At 38.8% G+C, this 19,965-nt stretch overlaps 1 protein-coding gene across 9 annotated transcripts in view; it reads left to right on the plus strand.

Annotated features, from left to right (window-relative positions):
- Sytl2 (synaptotagmin like 2) overlaps positions 1 to 19,965 on the plus strand; it is a 57,628-nt gene that overhangs the window by 21,523 nt on the left and 16,140 nt on the right. For 3 of the 9 annotated variants that reach the window (XM_051192219.1, XM_051192222.1, XM_051192221.1), the window contains exons 5-11: positions 53 to 167; positions 1,497 to 2,300; positions 4,919 to 4,990; positions 11,159 to 11,260; positions 13,531 to 13,584; positions 14,738 to 14,785; positions 17,885 to 17,979. In XM_051192219.1, coding sequence (XP_051048176.1) covers positions 53 to 167; positions 1,497 to 2,300; positions 4,919 to 4,990; positions 11,159 to 11,260; positions 13,531 to 13,584; positions 14,738 to 14,785; positions 17,885 to 17,979 — 1,290 coding nt within the window. Of the gene's footprint in view, positions 1 to 52; positions 168 to 1,496; positions 2,301 to 4,918; positions 8,618 to 11,158; positions 11,261 to 13,530; positions 13,585 to 14,737; positions 14,786 to 17,884; positions 17,980 to 19,965 lie in introns of all 9 variants that reach the window. The other 6 variants (XM_051192218.1, XM_051192214.1, XM_051192216.1 and 3 more) reach the window with 3 other exon arrangements.

A 19,965-nucleotide genomic window follows, 5' to 3' on the forward strand; every position in this document is an offset into this window, starting at 1 on the left:
CATTGCTGTTATGACATTTAAACCAAGTTTAATAAACATCATTTTTCCCCAGCAAAGGAAGAATCCATTTAACAACTCTAAGCTGCCAGAAGATCACTCACCACAACAAACCAAAAATGAGCAGTCAAAAACTGGAAAAGCTGGTTTATTTCAGATTTCAAAAGAGGGTAAATATTATTTTTCTGGACTAGCTATTTTTATCCTTGTTATCCCTGCACTGGGGGAAATGCTCAGAGTTCCTTTCACTAAAATAACTCCCCAGAGAAAGTGAGAAGTCCTGATGGTTTTCTTCTGCTGCTGTGTCCATGGTCTAGTTATTAGGAACTGTATGTCTGTGCATTCCAGCCCTGGGGCTGCCAATTGTTAGGTGACCTTCATGCTTTGAGTTCCTTCATCAGTTACATGGGAAACTTTTGGACCAGAGGCATGTAGTCTTTCACATAACAGTATTTCTTGCAAGCCTACCCTGTGCTAGCATAATTGTCTGTTTAAAATTAAAAAAGGTTGGAAAGAATTCAAAGTTACTCTAGGAAGAAACAATAAGGCTTGCTGCTCAGAAGTATTTGATCAAGTATGTGGTTTGATTTATTTACGTTTGTCACTTATGGAAGTGCTAGATAATTCTATCCCTTCAAATGCAACTGTATGAAGCTGTCACTCACTAAAAGTCAGTCTAGGATGAGAAATAGTTGGACAATGTTCCAGGGCCTTCAATTATTCTGTCTTAATATGTTTCCCCTTGGGTACACTTTATAATACACAAACAACATGTAGCCTCTGTCATGATTAGCATCTGCCATCATAGTGTTATATTTTTGTAACTATAAAGTATGGTTACTTTCCTATTGATGTGAAGAGACACCATGACTGAGGCAACTTATAAAAGAAATTTATATTAAATTTGGGGGCTTGCTTACAGTTTCAAAGGGTGAACCCATGATCATCATGGTGGGAATATGGCATCAGGCATGGTGCTAGAACAGTTAGCTGAGAGAGTATACCTTATTGGAAAGCAGAGAACAGAGAGGGAGAAAGCTAACTGGGAACAGGTGGTCTTTTGAAACCTCAAAACTTACTCCCAGTGACATATCTCCTCCAACAAGGCCACACCTCCTAATCCTTCCCAAACAGTTCAACTGAGTGGGAGTCATACAATCAGACTACCACACAGATGAATTACTATGGGACATCTTTATTATCCATAGTCAATGGTTGACATCAAGGGTTTACTCCTGGTGTTAAACATTCCATGGCTTTGAACAAATGTATAATGCCATGTGTTCAGCATTGTAGTGTCATAGAATAATGTTATTACTGTAGAAATTGTCTGTGTACCAATGCATGAGGCTGTATGCTTTCTCCATTAGGTCTGCATTTATGGGGCTTCTCTTAATTATCTTTAATGTTTCCATAGTGTTTACTGAATACAGATTAAAGCTTTAAAGTGTAGAGTTGTTCTCCACTTAATATATTACTTAACATGTTTTAATTTTCAGGTGAATCATCAGAATCAAAAGAGAAGACATATAGCCCAGATATTTCAAGTCAAAAGTTTGAGAAACCAAAGCAACCTGTGTCTCCGGCACCTGAAAATGGGTCTCAAATCAAAGCTCCTATCCCCAAGGCCAGGAAATTGATCTACAAATCAAATGACTTAAAGACAGACAACAACCAGTCTTTTCCTAGCCAAAGGAGGGATTCCCTGAATGCCAGAGGAGCACCAAGAGGGATCCTAAAGCGCAACTCCAGTTCCAGCAGCACGGACTCAGAAACACTCCGTTTAAATTACAGCTTTGATCCAAAAAGCAAAACCATATCACCTGGCCTAACCATTCATGAGAGAATTTCTGAGAAGGAACATTCTTTAGAAGATGACTCATCCACGAACTCGCTGGAGCCATTAAAGCATGTGAGATTTTTTGCGGTGAAGGACAAACTTCCTCAGAGTCCTCGGCCTGCCCTTGGCCAGGAAGTAGGAGAATTTACTGTTTTAGAGTCTGACAGGTTGCAAAATGGAACAGAACATGCAGGGGGCACAGACGAGTTTCAGGATCACCAAAAGCCCTCCCACAAAAAACATTTGCCTCTTTACCAGTCAGTGTCAAACTCGAGTGTTTCAGAAATGGAAACACACCAGCCAATGTCTTCTGGGACTGCTCTAGGTGATGGGCTCCCTTGTCACTCAGACATTCTACCCACAAGACCACAGCCTGTTGAGAATTCACTTATCATCAATGAATACCAAGATAAATCACCCTATCTAACAAGAGGTGAATCAGAATTGTCCAAAATCCCTGAGGGTAAGAGGTTACAAAAGCTGACCCACCCCATTGCTTGAGATGACCAGGCCAGCTATCCTTGTAGAAGACAATGAATTCCTTTAAGCATCCCAGCTACAATTCAAGTAACTGCTGTGGATCATTGATGTGACTAAATCATCACCATTGCTAAAAGAACCAGACTAGTTCAGTGTCTAGCTTATTTGAGTTTCTTTGCATTTGATCTTAGGGAATAATAGGAATAATAATAATAATAATAATAATAATAATAATAATAATAATAATAATGAAATCAGCCAGGCATGGTGGCTCAGGACTTTAGTCCTAGTACTCAGAATGCTGAGGCAGGAGGATATCTATGAGTCTGGGGTCAGCCTGATCTACATAAAGAGTTCCAAGACATCTAGAGCTACATAATAGACACCCTGCCTCAAAAAGACCAAAACAAATTAATCGCTTGTATAAATGACAATGTTTTGAGTTAAGTAAAAGTGTGTATAGAAGGTAAGAACTAAATAAATTCTAGTGTGTTTGTATAGAGTAAATATATCATTATTCACCTAATGTAAGACTGATAAAACAGACTTTGAACACTTGTGAGGAGGGGTGTCCCTAAAACTATTTTCTCATGTACCTTCTAGGTGATTACATCATTCCTGGAACTTGAAAAACATAAATTGGAAATATACTGTTGTGTACTTTCTCCCATCTTAAATAAGTCTTCATCCCATCCTAAGATAATTTTTTAAAGTCATAAGATTTTAAAACAGCAATAATCAAGTTTCTAACTCTTTTACCTCTTTCTCTTTCTGTTAGGTTAATTCTGAAGTATGTTAACTTAGCCCTACAGTTTGGTACTTTTTAGGGGACAAGGCTTCTTTCTCTTTGCATGTTTAGATTATTTGAATATAATGGAACTTCTTTTAAGAAAATAACAAGTGTTTCTTCAAGCAATGAGAAAATCCATATGGAAAGAAATTACTAATGGTGGATCAAACCTTAGCATGTAATCATGAGGCATTTACTTAAACCAGTGGTTCTCAACCTTACATTAGATGAATAATGATATATTTACTCTATACAAGCACACTAGAATTTATTTAGTTCTGACCCCATATACACACTTTTATTTATAATACCCTGACTTCTATTTTTAAGATTTACTTTCAATTTTTTATGTATATGAGTGTTTTACCTGCTTCCATGTCGTGTACCAGGGTGCGCAGGCCATAAGAAGGGGACAAATCCCTGACCTGGAGTTACAGATGGCTTGGGACCACTATGTGTGTACTGTGAATTCAACCTAGGTTCTCTGGAAGAACAACCAGTGCTCTTAACCACTGAGCCATCTTTAACCCCTACATCCAAGACATTTTTGTTTGTTTGTTTTTAGCATGAGTTTATCACCAACATTTCCCTCATTGTTAGTCTGTTAACAGACACACAATTTTTAAGACTTTCACAATTATTGACAAATATTCAGTGACACAGTATGTACTTCAGTAAGGAAGCTGATACCCACTGTGTATCAGTATTATGCAAATCTCTTACGTTTTTACTTTTAGTCAGAGCTGTTTAAAATTAAGCATTTAATAAACTGACATGGGATCTGTTTTTATAAATTGATATGATATTGGGTCTGAAAATGTGGCTGACTTCATAAAAATTTAGAGCGTCTTGTATTAGGAACACCCCTCTCCATGCACTGTGTAGTTTAGCATTTTAAAACAAGTATCAGAGTGTCTGAGTCTTCACTACTATCTTAAGTAAATGCTAATGAGTTCTTATAAATGCCTGTGTTCCTTTAGATGGACATACTGTGTACCGTGTGACTCAGGCTCATAAAGAATGCAAACACCCTTCTTTAGAGCCCTAGCTGTTAGTTAGCTAACAAAAGGAACCAGTTCAATTGACTTGGCTTACAGAAGTAACTTCTGACTTACAAATAGCAAAATGAAAATGGGAAATATGGAGGAGGCTGTTCTCATTAGAGTCCTGAAACTCCAGCAGGCAGACCCATCACCAGGACAGCTGTTTGTCATGATTCTTGGGCCCTGGCTTCTGAGATTCTGATTTAATATATCAGGAGTCAGGACCAGGAATGTGAATCTTCTCCTTGTCTTACCCAAGTGTTCTGGAAAGAATTTGTTGTTTAGCCTTACTTGAAAGTTGTTTTTCTAACTCCTGAAATAACTTCAGTTTGAGCTCCTCAAAGCCACCTCTGTAGTAAATGACAATTTCCTATGGGATGAATAAAGTCATCAAGTCAATATGACATACCTTCCTGGATTTTCAGTTCTATGTAAATATTTGGAAGTTGGAGAAGATTAATCCTTAAAATGTAATATGGAACAGAATGTAAAACTCATGTGATTTTAAAAACATAACCCATGGACTCCAAAGACATTTCCCAAGTACTTCTCCACAGTACTCTGAGGGATCTATATCTGCCTTCCTTTCCCATTTCATACCTCTTTCAACAGGATAATCAATTAAATGATCTTATACCAAACTCCCTGAAATATAGTGGTATAACTAGCTGATATTGTAGAAAGTGCTCATTTTCAATGAGAATATAAATGACTGAATAATGGTCTTATAAGTGTTATCTTACTTAGAAAAGCATTTCTATGTTGCAGATGAACTGACCCCTTGTGTCAAACCCGAGCCATCTCAGACATCAGATCACAGTTTTAGAGACCATCAGCAAGGTAAGCCCCTTCTCATGGCTTTCAATGCTCAGACATCCTGGCACTCAGGTCCATGTGCTACTGAGATAAGGAAGACAACTGATGATTCCATATCTAAAGTGCTAGACTGGTTTAACCGAAGTTCTCATTCAGAGGATGGTATGTCATCCCTCCAGAATCTCCATGGGATAGATGTCAGACAGCAAACAGACTCAAAGCCACAGATTATTTCTGCCCTGATGGCAGACAACACCTGTCTAAAAGAAGATGACTCAAAGGTCCTACCATCTTCTAAAATTAAATTGAAGCCTGGGAGGTCTGATTCGACATTCCAAGAAGGAGATATGCAACTTTCTGAAACTTGCCAAGACAGTGATGTCCTTCTCAAATATAACACTGCAAATTTATCCCAACAAGATGCCTCAAAGGAGGGTCCAGATACATTGCCATCATTTGAAAGCTACAGAATCCCAAGTCAAAGGCTTGGAAGTATGGATTGTAGCCAAGGTTCGGAGAGTATAGGAGGAGGATGTGGGACAGTCACTCCAAACAGTAGCTACCTCCTCAGTTCTCTGAAAAGATCTGAAGTAGAGCCACAAGTTCCATGGAACTCTAAGCATACTAGCAGTAAAGAAGAACCCAAGTTTCATGTGCCCCAGAAAAGTAAAGGGAGCACATGCGTGAATGTTGACTCTTCAGTAATGGTTCTAGAACATAATTTGAAAGCTGATGTGGAGGGGAAGATCAAAACCAGAAATACTTCCATCCTAAAAGCGTCTCTAAGACCAGAGAATAGTGGGCTGCCACTGGGTACTGCTGACAGTGGATCTTCTTGGGGAAAGCCTGAAGGCCAAAAAGAAGCTGGTGAGGGTCCCAAAAGCCAAGTGCTGAGAGAGAAATACAAGCGAGTGAGTGACAGAATATCCTTTTGGGAAGGAGAAAAGGCTGATGCTAAGATAAAGACAAAAGAACTCACCTCTTCATGCAGCCAGGGGCCATCTTCTGCTAAAGCATCCAAGTCTGTGAAGTCACAGGTCATGTTCATGGGAAGTTTATCTCCAGGCCAGAGTGACTATGGTCAAGTCACTGCTAAACAAGCACTCTTTGATGAGGATAACCAAACACCCCATCTCTCCAGTTTTTATTCCTCAAAAGAACCTAAAACAACCAGACCCCCAATGTCAGGTCCATTCAAAAACCATTCTTCAGCTGACCAATCAAATAAAGTGCCTCTGCTTCAAACTACTGGCAATGAAATACACTCTTCTTTGGAGAAAGACAGATTTGTAATTGACAAATTAAATGCCAACTTTAAAGTTCTGTCCCTAAGAGAAAGAATGGATGAACCCAGCACAGAACATGTCTATAGTCATTCTCAGTTTGAGAATTTGAGGAAGTTTTGGGGCCTGGGAGCTAATCTAAACAATAAAGATAAAGGTGATAATAATACTGCAACAAACAAACAGAAGTCCATGCCATTTAATAGCCAAAAATCCAAGGAGTTTGACAGCATGAAGTCAAGAGAAAATATCCATGAAGTAGAGGAAGGGAGGCATTTAAGACAGGGAAATATTACAGCAGCCAAAGAGATGGAGAAATTGAACTCAGAGTGCACACTCCAAGCACCAGCAGATGAGACCATATTTCCACGAAAACCACCCAGAAGGTCCACATATCATTTGGTAGAAAATGAGCCATCAAAAGAAAATGTGGGAAAAAATATGGGATGTTATGTTGCTCCGGTAATTAAAGAGAAAAAGGATGACTCAGATCAAGAAATTCAAGAATCCATAGTGAAAACAAGCATTTTGCCTAAAGTCTCTAAAGACACGTTCAATGACAGGTTACAGAAGTTGCTGGCAGAAAGCACGTTGCCAGCAATCCAGACTCCTGGCAAGAAAGTTCATGAACAACAAGCACTCCAATTAGGTGTTTCTGAGAATAGGACATGGTCTGAGGATGAGGAAGAGGCCACAGGGCCCAAGAAGATCCCCAGTGAGCATCTAAATGAAGTAGCAACATTCCCAAAGGCTCAACAGAACTCTAGTGCAGATGAAGCAACTAGAACTTCACTCACTCCCTTCCAGTTGCCATTGGAACTTGTAACTGCTAGACCCAGCTCCCCATCTAAAGATGGAGGATCATTTGAGAAGTGGATCAAACAGAAGCACAGTCCTTCAGCAAATCAGAGAGAGATAACAGCTCCCTTTCCACAGGGTCTTGAGACTTCAGAAGATACAGCTCTTGTGCAGAAGGTTAAACGTTTTAGCACAGAAAGTGTGCCTCAGGCAGTTGTAGAAAGGTCTCCTCCTTTGGCTCAGCCTTCCCATTCTTTTGAGGGCATTTCTAGTTCTCCAGCAGATATGACTTTGTCTCAGGACACTCATCTTGGATCCTGGGATGACATATTGCCTTCTCAGAGGGAGATTTCAGAGGTTATAGAGAAAGTTGTTCTTCCCTCCAAACCAGCAATGACTGACATAAATTCTGTTTTATGGAAGTTACTTGGAGAAGCCGGAGAAGTGAAAACCAAGCTTCCTGAGAGAGAGCAAAGAGATAGACCCTCAAGTTCTCAGAGAGTGAGCCCTGCTACAGATGCTGTTGTGCCAAATAAGAAGGACTTCCATTCCTTTCACACAGTACCTGGTACAGCTCATGAAGGTGGATCCAATTTATCTGCTGGAATGTCACCATTAGAACATCTCATTAGGTCACCTGCTTCAACTGTAACTCAGAGTAGCCAAGAGCTACTTCAGGAAGTGGCAGAGATGGTGAGGGAAACGGTTATTCCACCCAAGTTAGAGAGCCTTGAATTTAGGGCTGGCTTGGAAAAACTGTGGAAGGAGACACTAGAAACTTCCCCTTCAAAAGATGAGAAGGATACAGAAACTATTTCTCCATCAGCTGTAACAGGTGGTTGTGAGGTGTCCCAGCAACTTGCTTCTGAATTCCATCCTAAAGAAATACAAGAAACTGTAGAGAAAGCTGAGGCTGCATCAGTAACTGAGAGTTACTTTGATACTGGTTTTGAGAAACTTCTAAAAGAGGTGTCTGAAGGGCCTTGTCTGCCCCAGCTGTCAGCTAAAGAAGATACTAGGAAGCAGCAGCCTTCACACGCAGAACAAGCCAGGTTTTTGGGGGAAATGTCCCATCTTTATCTGGATGCCACAGGAACCTCTAAAATGAAAGCTAAGAGTAATGGTTTGGAATCTCAAGTTAACCAGTGTGATAAACTAGTAGGAGGAGATGAAGCTGTGACTGATTTATCAATAGCTGTTCAGGGTTACACAAGTGGGTGTGGGCCCCCTGAAAGCTCAGAACTTTATGAAGACTATAAAACAGGGATCATTGAAAGTGTACAATCTGTAGAGGACAGAGGTAGAAAAGGGGCTATTGCAAGAGGAACATGGGCTCCCCAGGAACCCAGCTTTGAAGAAGCTCCTAAAGAAGATGTTGTGTCCAGAAATAAGCAATACACAGCTCTCCTAGAAACAATAGGAAAACCTACAAAAATTAGTAGAGTTGAATCAGTACTAGCAACACCATATAAGAGACAAAAGAAAGAGCAAAGACTAGAAGCAAGCTCTGAATCTGAGTTCTCAGATGGGAACAGCAGTTCCAATGGGGAGAGCTGGAGAAATACTTCCAGTGAGTGTTTTGGTATTTTTACTCTATACATATGTAAAGGATGACTTTTTAACGATTGAGATCAATTTAATATCCCCATAATGATATTCTTTTTTGTTTGTTTGATCTTTATTCTCTTAAACTCTTTTTTAATTAGAAAAAGCCATTTGATCTATAGTCTTTATTTGAATGATTTGTATAAAAAGAGCTTTCTTACAAGAATTTATAAAACTTTTAGATTCCAACAATATTTTAAAATAACGTTTTAGGGGGTTAACACCAGTTGTTTTCTTGGAAATAATTAGAATTTCTTAGCTGACACTCCTCACTTAGTCTTAGTAAGAGTCACATTGAGAAAGCACCACACAGATGGACACAAACTCACCATTTAGGGCCAGTGATTTAGCATAGGTGCATCTAACATTGAGGACCAAATGCAACTTCCTTTTGGTCCTGAGGACCAAATAAACTTCCCTTTTCTCAGATAGCTTTGTGTTACGGGTGTTCCACCCCATATGTCTTCCCTCTCTCTTTCCATTTATCTGAAAAATCATCTTCCCCCTCTCAAATATGTTTTCTGTCCCATGAACTCACCTGATCCCACCTAAGGGCATCACCTGGCCCTGCTGCCTTGGCTAAATTGTGAAGGCTCTTATTCAATGGCTACATTCATTAGAGCATACTGAGGGTTCTGCTTTTAACCAAGCCCATATCATCGGGTTTGTCTTGGTATTGATCAACTCTTGGGCATTTTGGCAGAAAAACCCCAGAGCAAATTGGAATGTGAAGTTACCTGATTAGAGCAAGGAAGCTGAGGAGGATGCTCTCTGGCTGGAACATTTTAACCAAAGCTGTTTAGCTGCAGTTGATCATATTCTTTCTGGTTCGACAGTGTCAGTGGAAGTAGATGAGCTTGATCAAGTGATTGGCTGGTGAGGCATGAGTTCTTTGGCAAGTAGCGATGGCTTCTTTTCTTGACCACTGACCTAAGGATCCATATGGGATTCCAATCAATCAAGCTTAAGCTCTTTTAATACATCTTGCTAATCAAAAAAGTAAACAAGAAAAATGATACATTTTCTAAAACAAAACATACACAAGAATGAAACCATCCCACTAACTCCATTGAGGTATTCTCTTACTAAACCACCCTTTGAGTTTGGAAGGTAAACTGGCCTGTAGGGGATTTGTAAATTTGCACATAGCATAGAAACTTTTGTGTAATGCATGTAACCATTTTTTGCAGTAAACTAACATCTTACTGACTGAACAGTGATTACCTATCTGAGTAAGAAACAGTATTGATCACAGGGAGAATCCAAGAGTATATGATTAAAATTACGAGTCACTCATGGTTTTTATAGCCTTTAAAACTAACAGGCAGGCAGTAATCGAATACATTGGGGAAGAAACTTACTTAAGGGTATTGTAGACTTGGTGAACAGCTCAACATGCTGTACTTGTGACTAAGATCTTAGCCAACTACTACTTTAATGTGTTCCTGGGAGTGACAGGGACTGTGTCACAGTCACATACTTCTGGAAATACTGGGTAATTGTGTCCTCTGAACAAAAAGCAACCTGAATTTAATTTGCTGAAGGATGAATATTAGGTACATTGGGCAGATCTGGAATGCATTTCAGAAAATTAGTGCCTAGAGAAGTGGCTCACTGATTGAGTGCCTGATTGATTGATTGATTGATTGATTGATTGGATCATTTGCTGATTCAGCTCATATTTTTGAAGTCTGTATGATTGTGATTTTTCTAGTCATCAAAATACTCAGAACTTATCCATGATGGAGTCTTCAGTGTTTACATTAAGGACAGTTTAGATGTATTTAAGAACTGTTGTTACTACATAATGCCCTCTTTGTTTTTTCTCTTAGTTGTAAATGTGTGCATAATAATACATAAATATAACACAATACATTACATATACTAATTATAAAAAGTCTTTATATATAATGAAAATATAATGTAAAGATCTAAATGCATTGGTAAAATGATGAAATCCTCTTTACCCCTTAAAATGCTTTAGTTAATTAGAAAGTTGATTGTGTTCTTTTTTAGCACACAATTTCCTCAATCTTGAAGTCTTGAAATCTTGAAAGCCTGATCCTATTGGTCTGAAGAACTCACCCATCTGAGTGCTCAACCATACACAGATGTTAAACATCTGACTTCTGCCTTCTGTGGTTTTCTGCTAACATTTTTTAATGTCCCCAAATCATTTCATGTCTGTCTTCAAAAACTAGAATGTTAAGTGTGAAGATTCAAACTGTGGCTCAGTAAATTATGTGCCTAAAATAGAGGTGTGAATAACTCAACACTTTTGTTTTAACGTGGTAACCTCAGTTCTGTTGGTTTATGCTCTCAAATAATCAGGAAAAGCATTTTTGAGGAGCCCATTGGTAGTAGAGATATTTTAATTTCTTTTGTGAAGTAGGGGAGCCTTGGTGTATAATTTCTTTCTTTAACCTGTAGTTTCAGTGTCCTATGGTGACAGAGGAGTTTTTTGCTTTTGTTGTGTGCAGCATTCATCGGTTTTGTCTTGTAACAGGTTCAGAAGAAGAACACAGCCCTGTTTTGAGAACTTTGGAAAGGAGTGCTGCTAGGAAAATGCCTTCCAAAAGTCTAGAAGACATTTCATCAGATTCATCAAGTGAGAATAAAGTTTGCCTCACTGTTCATGTCTCACCTAAGCTTAAACATGCTTGTGTGCTCTTCTGTGGCCTCACTGCATGCGGGCACGCACCAGAGCCCCCAGTACAGGTGTCACTACCCAGTGCAGGTGTCACCAGATGAGACTAGACTATGCTTTCCCAAGTGTGCTCAAATGGCTTGCCCTTAAGTGTCTGAAACTTTGCTTTTTAAAATAACCCATGGTATTTAATTATGAGAAAACTAGATTTCTTTGGATTGTTACATCTCAGTTTGAGTACTTAAAAATACACAGGGCTGGGGAGAAGGCTTAGTCAATAAAGTACTTGAGGCACAAGCATGAGTGCTATAGTTCATATTTCCAGGACCTATAGAAAAGCAGGGTGGGAATGGCAACATGTCTGTAATCCCAGCCATGGATAGGCAGAGGTAAATAATCCCCAGAGCAAGCTCACTAGATTAGACAAATCAGCAAGCTCCAGGTTCAGTGAAAGACCATGCCTCAATACATAAAGTGGAGATTGATAGAGGAAAATACCCATCTCAACCTCTGGCCTCTACAAACATGTGCACATATTCATATGTGAATATGCATACACACAAACAAGTTTCAATAAAAATACAAGTCAAGTCAGTTTAAAATAATTGTGGCAGCTAATAATGCTAGTAAATTTGTGCTAGTAGTTAGCATATGAGAGGTGAATTGTTATCTCCATATTATAACTGAGGATAATGGAGTTTAAGAGGTTAAATACCTTGCTTAGTATTACATAGTAGATCTGAGGTTCAAAATAGACTACTGTAAACAGTACCATATTACATATAACAACAGTGTTGGGTGCCTAGTAGATTTTCCCATGGTGTGAATTTGAATTAATCCTTGACTTCAAGAATTTTTCTTTCTATCTTGTCACTCCTTTTCTATCCACTCACTTCTTTTGGCACTGGCCAAAGACTAACATCAGGTACTGTTTCACATAGGCTGGTGATGAAGAGGGCAAGTCTTCAGAGGTAGCAGAATGTACATTGGGACTTATGTGCCAGACCAGTGGATTTATAAGCCATGGCCTCTGGAGTTTTGTTCTACTATTTTGAAGCTATAAACTGTTCTGGGGTTGCAAATGGCCATGAGAAAATGTATTAAATAGAAGTCAACCACTGCCAAGCTCAAATGATTGCTGACATTGTTGAGCTTAGAATACATTTTGGGTATTCCCAATTTAAGATTTTAAACAAAAACCAGGGTTTAAACAGAAAGAAAGGGAAGAGAGCTCCTTTCCCAAAACAATACATGAAATTCCCAGATTCCCATGTCATGGAAGACAATATTCCCAATTCAGATTGCAGCTGTAACCCTTCCAAGGATCTTGGAATTTCAGGGTTGGAAGGGACCCTGAAAGGTCACTCATTTCAAACTCTCTCAGTGGCAGAATTCCCTCTAAAGCCTCCTCAACAGGTGGCCAACCCCCAGATCTGCCTGAATGCCTCCAGAAAAGGCAAGTCTAGTCTCTTGTTGAACAGCTCTGATTGTCATTCCTTATGCTGGTGATAGGCACCCAGGGAAAAAGAAGAAAAAAGGCAACAATTGTCCTGTTTAATAAACAAAACAAAAAACCCTCTTGTCTGAGAAGTATAGGGTTATTTCCATGGTACAGCTTTAAAGTCCTCAGGAATGTGTGGGGTTAAAAAAAAAAAAAAAAAAAAGCCAGCTGACAGTATCCCTGCACTCTCCCAAATACCGATACCCACTCTCACACTAGCTTGCCAAGATTCCACTTAGCAGCTGGTCCCTGGTTCCATCTCTTCAGTTGGCTTCCCAAGCAAGCCTCCCAGAGGCATATGCAAACGATGATGCACGTACACAAATATTTGTTAATGACCATAGGTTTAGTAAGGTGTTAGTCATGGCCAGAGTCTTACCCTCCGCAGTAGGATAGAGAGGCTGCTTCAGCCCTGAGCTTTTTTTCCCTACGGTCAGCGGATTGCTTGCTCTGAGCTATAACCCTCTAACCCATGGGAGTCACTGCATAGCCGTTTGCTGATGTGAGCTGCATCGGGCTGAAATGGAATCGCCTGCTAAGACACTGACTCAAGTAGCTAATCTAAAGAGAAAGTATTTGGGGGAAGACATCTTGGCAATCTTGCCCCTCACGGCATTCTTGACTAATTGCTTCCAACTCCCAACTCCGGGGAGCTTCCAGGGACAATCTCATTGTTCTCCTCTCGACAAGGGTCGGCCACATTAACCATTTGTTAATTTTTCCTGAACAGATCAAGCAAAAGTAGATAATCTGCCGGAAGAATTAGTACGTAGTGCTGAAGATGGTAAATACCTTTATGCATTTGCATGTCTATTTATGTATTAAGTTCTGGGTAATTTGGGCAGTCACTGGGATGCAGTTGTGGGGTAAACAGAAGAACATCATTTGCCATTATATATCAGATAGTGCCTAAGTTGTAAAAGCGTTCTATATTTTTAAGGCTTCTGCTGGTGATAATACGAGGATCTCATCAGAGACAGCAGGGAAGCACGAGTTTCTATAAATAGGAAATTATATTTCTGTGGGTATGGGCTAACTGGTGTTACTCTGACTTTTAGAAGTCTCTTAAGGCAGAAAGAGGAGAGCGGGATTCTGAGTTAAATTGTTCTTGTATTTGATTCTCACATCTCAGCAGTTAGATCTTTATGGCTCAACTGATAGTCTTAATTTCAAAGGAAAGGGCCCCAGGACTAGGGTTGGAAAACCTGCCTGTGATTACATAAATGAATATGGAATGAGGGTGAGATGAATTGATTTCAAATATTAAGGAGGCAGGAGCTCTTGAAGCATGTCAATGGGCCTGTATTACTTTTGTTATGAAATTAACTGAAACAGAGCCTTGGTGGGGGAAGGGCAGAGACAAGTCTGATTCTTGCAGTTCTGTACTTGAGCAAATGAATGATTTATATTTGCCGACAGCCCTTAATTTCTGTAAGCTGCTTTTGCTATAATCATAAAAATGTGTGCTTAAGCTATGCAAAATGTTCCACTTTTATGTATAGTTTCCTTGTTTTATATTTACAAGTACTTCGTCAAAACAAATGAGAAAATGATTTTAGTCTTTATTTTGAAGATTTAAGAAAAAAGCTCAGAGAAGTAAGGTTACCTTTCTGCAGTCATGTAGAGTTGTCAGTCATTGAGAGAGTAGGGTGTGTCAACTCAGATGCTCCTGTCCCAGTTGTCCCTTCTATGGTCATGCTGTGGTTGAGTGACTTACAGGAAGGAGAACTCGGGTCCCCAAGCTGCCTCTTAGAGTTCTAATTGAACAGGAGACCTTAAAGAGCTTGTGAAGGATCAGACTGGGACATGACAAACTGAAAACCTGTCAGATGAATTCTTCAGTTTCACCTGTAAAACTAGCATTTGAGTTTTGCTTTCATGTCTGTTTAATACTTAATTGAAATGGTATTTATTCTCAATGTTACTCTTCTGGCTAGATGAAAAAGCAGACCAGGAGCCAGATACAAATGAATGTATACCAGGAAGTGAGTAGCAGGGCATTTTTCATAAGTGACTAAGTGTTTCATTCTATATAACCTTTAGTGCACTAATGAACTAATCCATTAATATCACACTTATTATTACCTTATTTCTGAAGCTTGCCAAAAACAAAACAAAAAACAAACAAACAAACAAAAAACAAAACAAAACAAAAACCCAAACTATTTCATTCTGATAAGGGCTTATTAAGCACAGTTCACATATCTATAAAAGTAAAATTTCTAGTGTCCAGCATTTAAATTATGAGATTCAAAATTGTCTTGAACAGTGAATATTCTATCTAAAAATGGTAAACATTTGAATCTAAACAAAATAAATGTATCAACTAATTTATATCCACTAGAAGACAAAGATAATGTTTGTTCCCATTGTCAGTGTCTATGTAGGCAAGACCACTGTCTTAAGGGCAAAATATATATTTATAGTGGTTCTCTGTGGCCTGATAAAGCATGATTGTTAGCTTCCCTCTTTCATAAATGTAGACACTGAGGTATGAAGCAAATGCTACCCAAGCAGGACCGCTTTCTGTCCATAGTGTTAGTATAATAATGCACCCAACAGCCTTTGCATAAGCTAATGGACCTCCTGAGGAGAGCAGCTAAGTGAAGGAGTCAGTAGATGGAGATACAATGTGCTGATTCTGGGAGTCACTAACATCTAGCTTGAAACCTGAGACTGCTCCTGAAGTCTTCCTGCCAGTGATGAAGGCCCTGAGCTTTGGCACATGACTTGACAAATTCTTAAGAGCTGCCTAGGAAAGAAAGCAGTTCAGGCCTGGCTCTGTGAGTATGCTGCTCTGTCTGCAGACAAAACAAGCTGCTGCTGCCCCAAAGATGGTCATAGATAGAGACTTTTCCTGTTGCCTTTGAACTGGGATATGCTGAAGTTTAGGCATCTGATTTTATGTTGCTATGTTTGTTTAACCTTTTGTTTGAGGCATGAAAACAAAACAGACAGACATACGCATCTATAGCTCTGATTCCACTCATAGGCTAATAGACCAATTATGTGCTGTTATTATAGGTAAATTAATTTCTTTAGCAATTTTAAGAAATTGGTTCTTGTCTTTTCATTAGTAAATAACATTCTTACCATAAGACAAAATGAAATGGATGATTAAATAACTGAAGCTCATAAATATGAAACTGATCACATTTGAGTAATGGGTGTAATTGAATTTGACCTATTTACATCACCCAACAATATGCTTTGTTACAATGATGACTTTTATAATCTTATTAAAACATACATAGGACATGACCTAATCTTGAGTTGTTTCCACTGTAACTTACCCAAAAGTACACATACACACACACAGACACACACACAGACACACACACACACACACACACACACACACGATACACGAATGTAGTTGTAGACACACAAACGCACACATATGCACATTCACATACATACTTATTGAATTCCATGGAGATGATAAAGAGGTTATTCTAATGAGACACTGAATGGATTTTGTGTGTGTATTTACCTTTGTGAGCCTCAGACTAGGTAAGAACTGATAAAGACTTAGCATAAATTTATTATATGTAGCTCAATTTTGTTTTTTCCTCCATTAGATTTGTTTCAAATAAAGATGAGATTAGCTAATTTGTTTAAGGCTGAATTTGTGCCTTCTTTATGGGGAAAATAAATTTTGATTTATATCTATTTCCTAATGGAAATTTTAAGAATAAAACCAAATTAATATATTTGTATTGTGTTGAAGACATAATTTGAAGATGATGTATTAGAAATATTGTGTTTTAAAAAATAGTTACACTGCCCCTAGTGTATACCAGGCAGTGTAAAGTACCTTGAAATATAAACTCTCTCATTGGAAGAGCAATTGCTCACCATAATAAAAGCTTACATTGTGATTCATGTACAAAAGAAGAAAATAGTTTTCTGACTAGGGATATGCGAATTAGGAATCAAGCCTTCTTTGCATATACTTATTGTATCAGAAAGAAATCATGTGCTACCTTTCTCAGCCATTTAGAGTATATTAACTTGAAGTGTTTAAACCAGGCCTTGGTATGCTGAAAATTCTTTGAACCAAATGTTATCCAAATATATTTTTAAATGATTTCTTTCTTTCTTTCTTTCTTTCTTTCTTTCTTTCTTTCTTTTTTTGATACAAGCTTTCTCTTTATGTAGCCCTGGCTGGCCTGGGACTTGCCATGTAGATCAGACTGGCCTTGAATTCACAGAAATCAATTTGTATCCAAATCCATAGAACTGGGATTAAAGGCAAGCACCACCACACTTGGCTAAAACACTTTTTTTTAAAAAAAAAATTATAGTTTCTTATAATTCTGACTGAGGACCACCATCAGATGAATAGTATCACATATGTGTCACACACACACACACACACACACACACACACACATATCAGATCAGGAATTTTTTCATAATCACTAAATAAACAAACCTGGTTTTAGACATTTTATAGCCAAGGATCCTTACTGTTATATTGTGAACAAAAATCCTAAAATCCTTCCTGTCCAAACGAAATAATTTTTCAGCCTGCAGCATGTTGTAAATGTAATGAATCTGGTTGGTGGGGGAGGGGAGATGAACCAATACATTACAGCACTTAAGGTTCAAAGCTCTGACTTAGAAAAAAATAAGCTAAACCAATTCACATTGACAAGCAGAGGTCTTTTTAAGACCATGGTCTCATTTTATATCCTAGACTGGTCTGGAACTCATTACGTAGCCCAGGATGGCTTCAAACTTCCAGCAGTCCTCTTGTCTCAGCTTCTTTTGTATCTGGGGTTATAGACCTGAGGCTCCATGGCTGGTAAATAATATAACTCAGACAGAGTTGAATAAGAACTAGTGGGTTTCTTTTTCCAGTTTTCATTTGGTATCTGGTTCAACTCCCTTTTAGTGCTCTCTGTATATGACTTACACAAACTGCATGCCACTTACCTCATGATGCCATGCATGCTAACTATCACACCTTTAACCTTTATACAAAACAGCACTCATAAATGAAAGAAAAGTGTGCTTTCAACTTGTGCTTAATGTTTGGTAGTTGTGAATAATTTTGAAATCAGGATGCTGCTCTTTAGTTTCCACAGCGCCTTCACTGCCTGATAATCAGTTTTCCCACCCTGACAAACTCAAAAGGATGAGCAAGTCTGTTCCAGCATTTCTTCAAGATGAGGCAAGTTCATGTTTTCAACCTTTGGGAAAATGGAGCTCAGTAGCTGGTTTCACTTTGCCATCCGGCTGTCTGTACTCAACTATAGCCTAGACCAAGGAAGTCAGTGGGGCTGGCCCTTGCCTCCCAAGTCAATGGAAGCAGTGTTTTTGATCCAGGAACTGGGCAAGACATGTCTCATTTCACTCAAACAGTAGTTATTTTGGCCAGGGGAGTCAGATTGCCTAGATTTGGAAAGGTGAAACTTTTGTTTCAAAGTATGTGCAAAATAAGAAATCTGGGGAGAAATATGTTGCATAAATTCATTATGCATCTGTAGCTAAAAGTGGGTTGGTAAGAGCTTGGTCTAGGATGTATGACTACTTTCAAAGCACTTGTTAAAATAATATGGTAGTAATGATAGAAACTTTCAAGGGGATATACCAGATTCCACAGGTTTCACATATATTATTTTATCTAATTCTTCAAAGACCATGGGAGGCAGGCATCACCATTATCCCCAAATATTACAGGTGAAAAAATAAAGCCTATGGAGTTAAAATATTACCACACAGCCAGATTGTGGACTGGTACCCAGATCTGACTCCTATACAGTAACCATTATGCCACACTATACAGGAGTGTGGCTATGACCTACAGGTCAAGTTCAGAGTGTGTACCAGGCACTTACTGTTCCAGTTCATTTCCCAATACCTAGTTCCTACTACAAAGTAGATCTGCCTGAGCCTGAGGTCTTTTGACTTAAGATCCCAGTTTCTTCTTGGTCTCACATTATTAGGAGCTTGGTGTCTGTTAAGATATTCCCAGTTCTGGCTATAAAGCTAAATTGTTGTATTATTACCAGGAACAAATACATTATTTGGTTTCAGTGAGTCTGGTTTTTGAGTATCTACTCTGTGAGGCTTTTCAGACTGAGGGAGCGAATGGAGAGAAAAATACATGATACCTGCCTGGAACACATTTAGCATGTGGTAAAGGTTAGCATCTGTGATTCTAGGTTTTGTCCTGGTTTCTGAAGGGGAAGTGAAAGGCTTTATATTCAAGCCAATTCTCTTAGAAGACAAGATGTGAGCAAAATTCTGAGTGAGATGTAAATAACACCCTACTTCCATCCCATGTGTCCTTCTGTCTATTAGGGACTTTGGGGTGAACTGCACCTGCAAATATTTGGTCCTAGCAGCTGTTGAAGAGCCACACACTACAGTTTGGGGGAAAACTCACTCATTTTGGGGTGGGGGCATAAATCATTACCTGGAAGCCAGACAGCATAAACTCCACATGATTTCTGTGATTTTAAACCTTTGGAGATCTGCTCTGGTTTTGGGTGATCATAGGAAAGAAATACATAATTTGAGAGGGCAACTATATCAGTTTTTTTTTAACCTGCTGAATCAGCCCTTACCAGGACAGTTGGTTTTGTGTATCAGAGATGCTAGAATTAAACTGTATCACTTTACCTTTGAAAGCATGTAGGATTGAACTGGCTATTAAAGGATTCAGAGATGAAATCAGCCTTTGCTCTCTTGTCAGCTGTCCCTTTGAAGCTTAGTTACATTTGTTGAGCACTAGCTATGTGAAAAAATGCTGTTTCAGGTCAGCATCTTCCAGCCCATCCTCCCAATAATTTAATAATGATCCAATATGCTAGATAGAATATATAAGTGTTCTAAGAGAGGGGAATGGGTTGTTTAGTGTATGGGAAGGGAATGTAACATCAGAAATATTTAAAAGGTGTGGAATTTTTGAAATCCTGAGACAAGATTGTTTTCTTTTCCATGTGTCATTAATTTTTTTCTTTAACTCCTTCATTAATCTGCATTATAATTGGTATCCATGATGCTGATGTGTAATTGCATGGTCCTGGAATATGCTGGCATGAACTAACTACTCTTCCATAACCCAGGAGCCACTGTACTGCTCCATATGTCTTGCAATTCCCAAGTAAACATTGTGTGAAAACATCCAAGAAACTTTTAAGTATAAATACAA

This window comes from Phodopus roborovskii, unplaced genomic scaffold (genome assembly GCF_943737965.1).
Source record: "Phodopus roborovskii unplaced genomic scaffold, PHOROB, whole genome shotgun sequence".
Classification (NCBI taxonomy): Eukaryota; Metazoa; Chordata; class Mammalia; order Rodentia; family Cricetidae; genus Phodopus; species Phodopus roborovskii.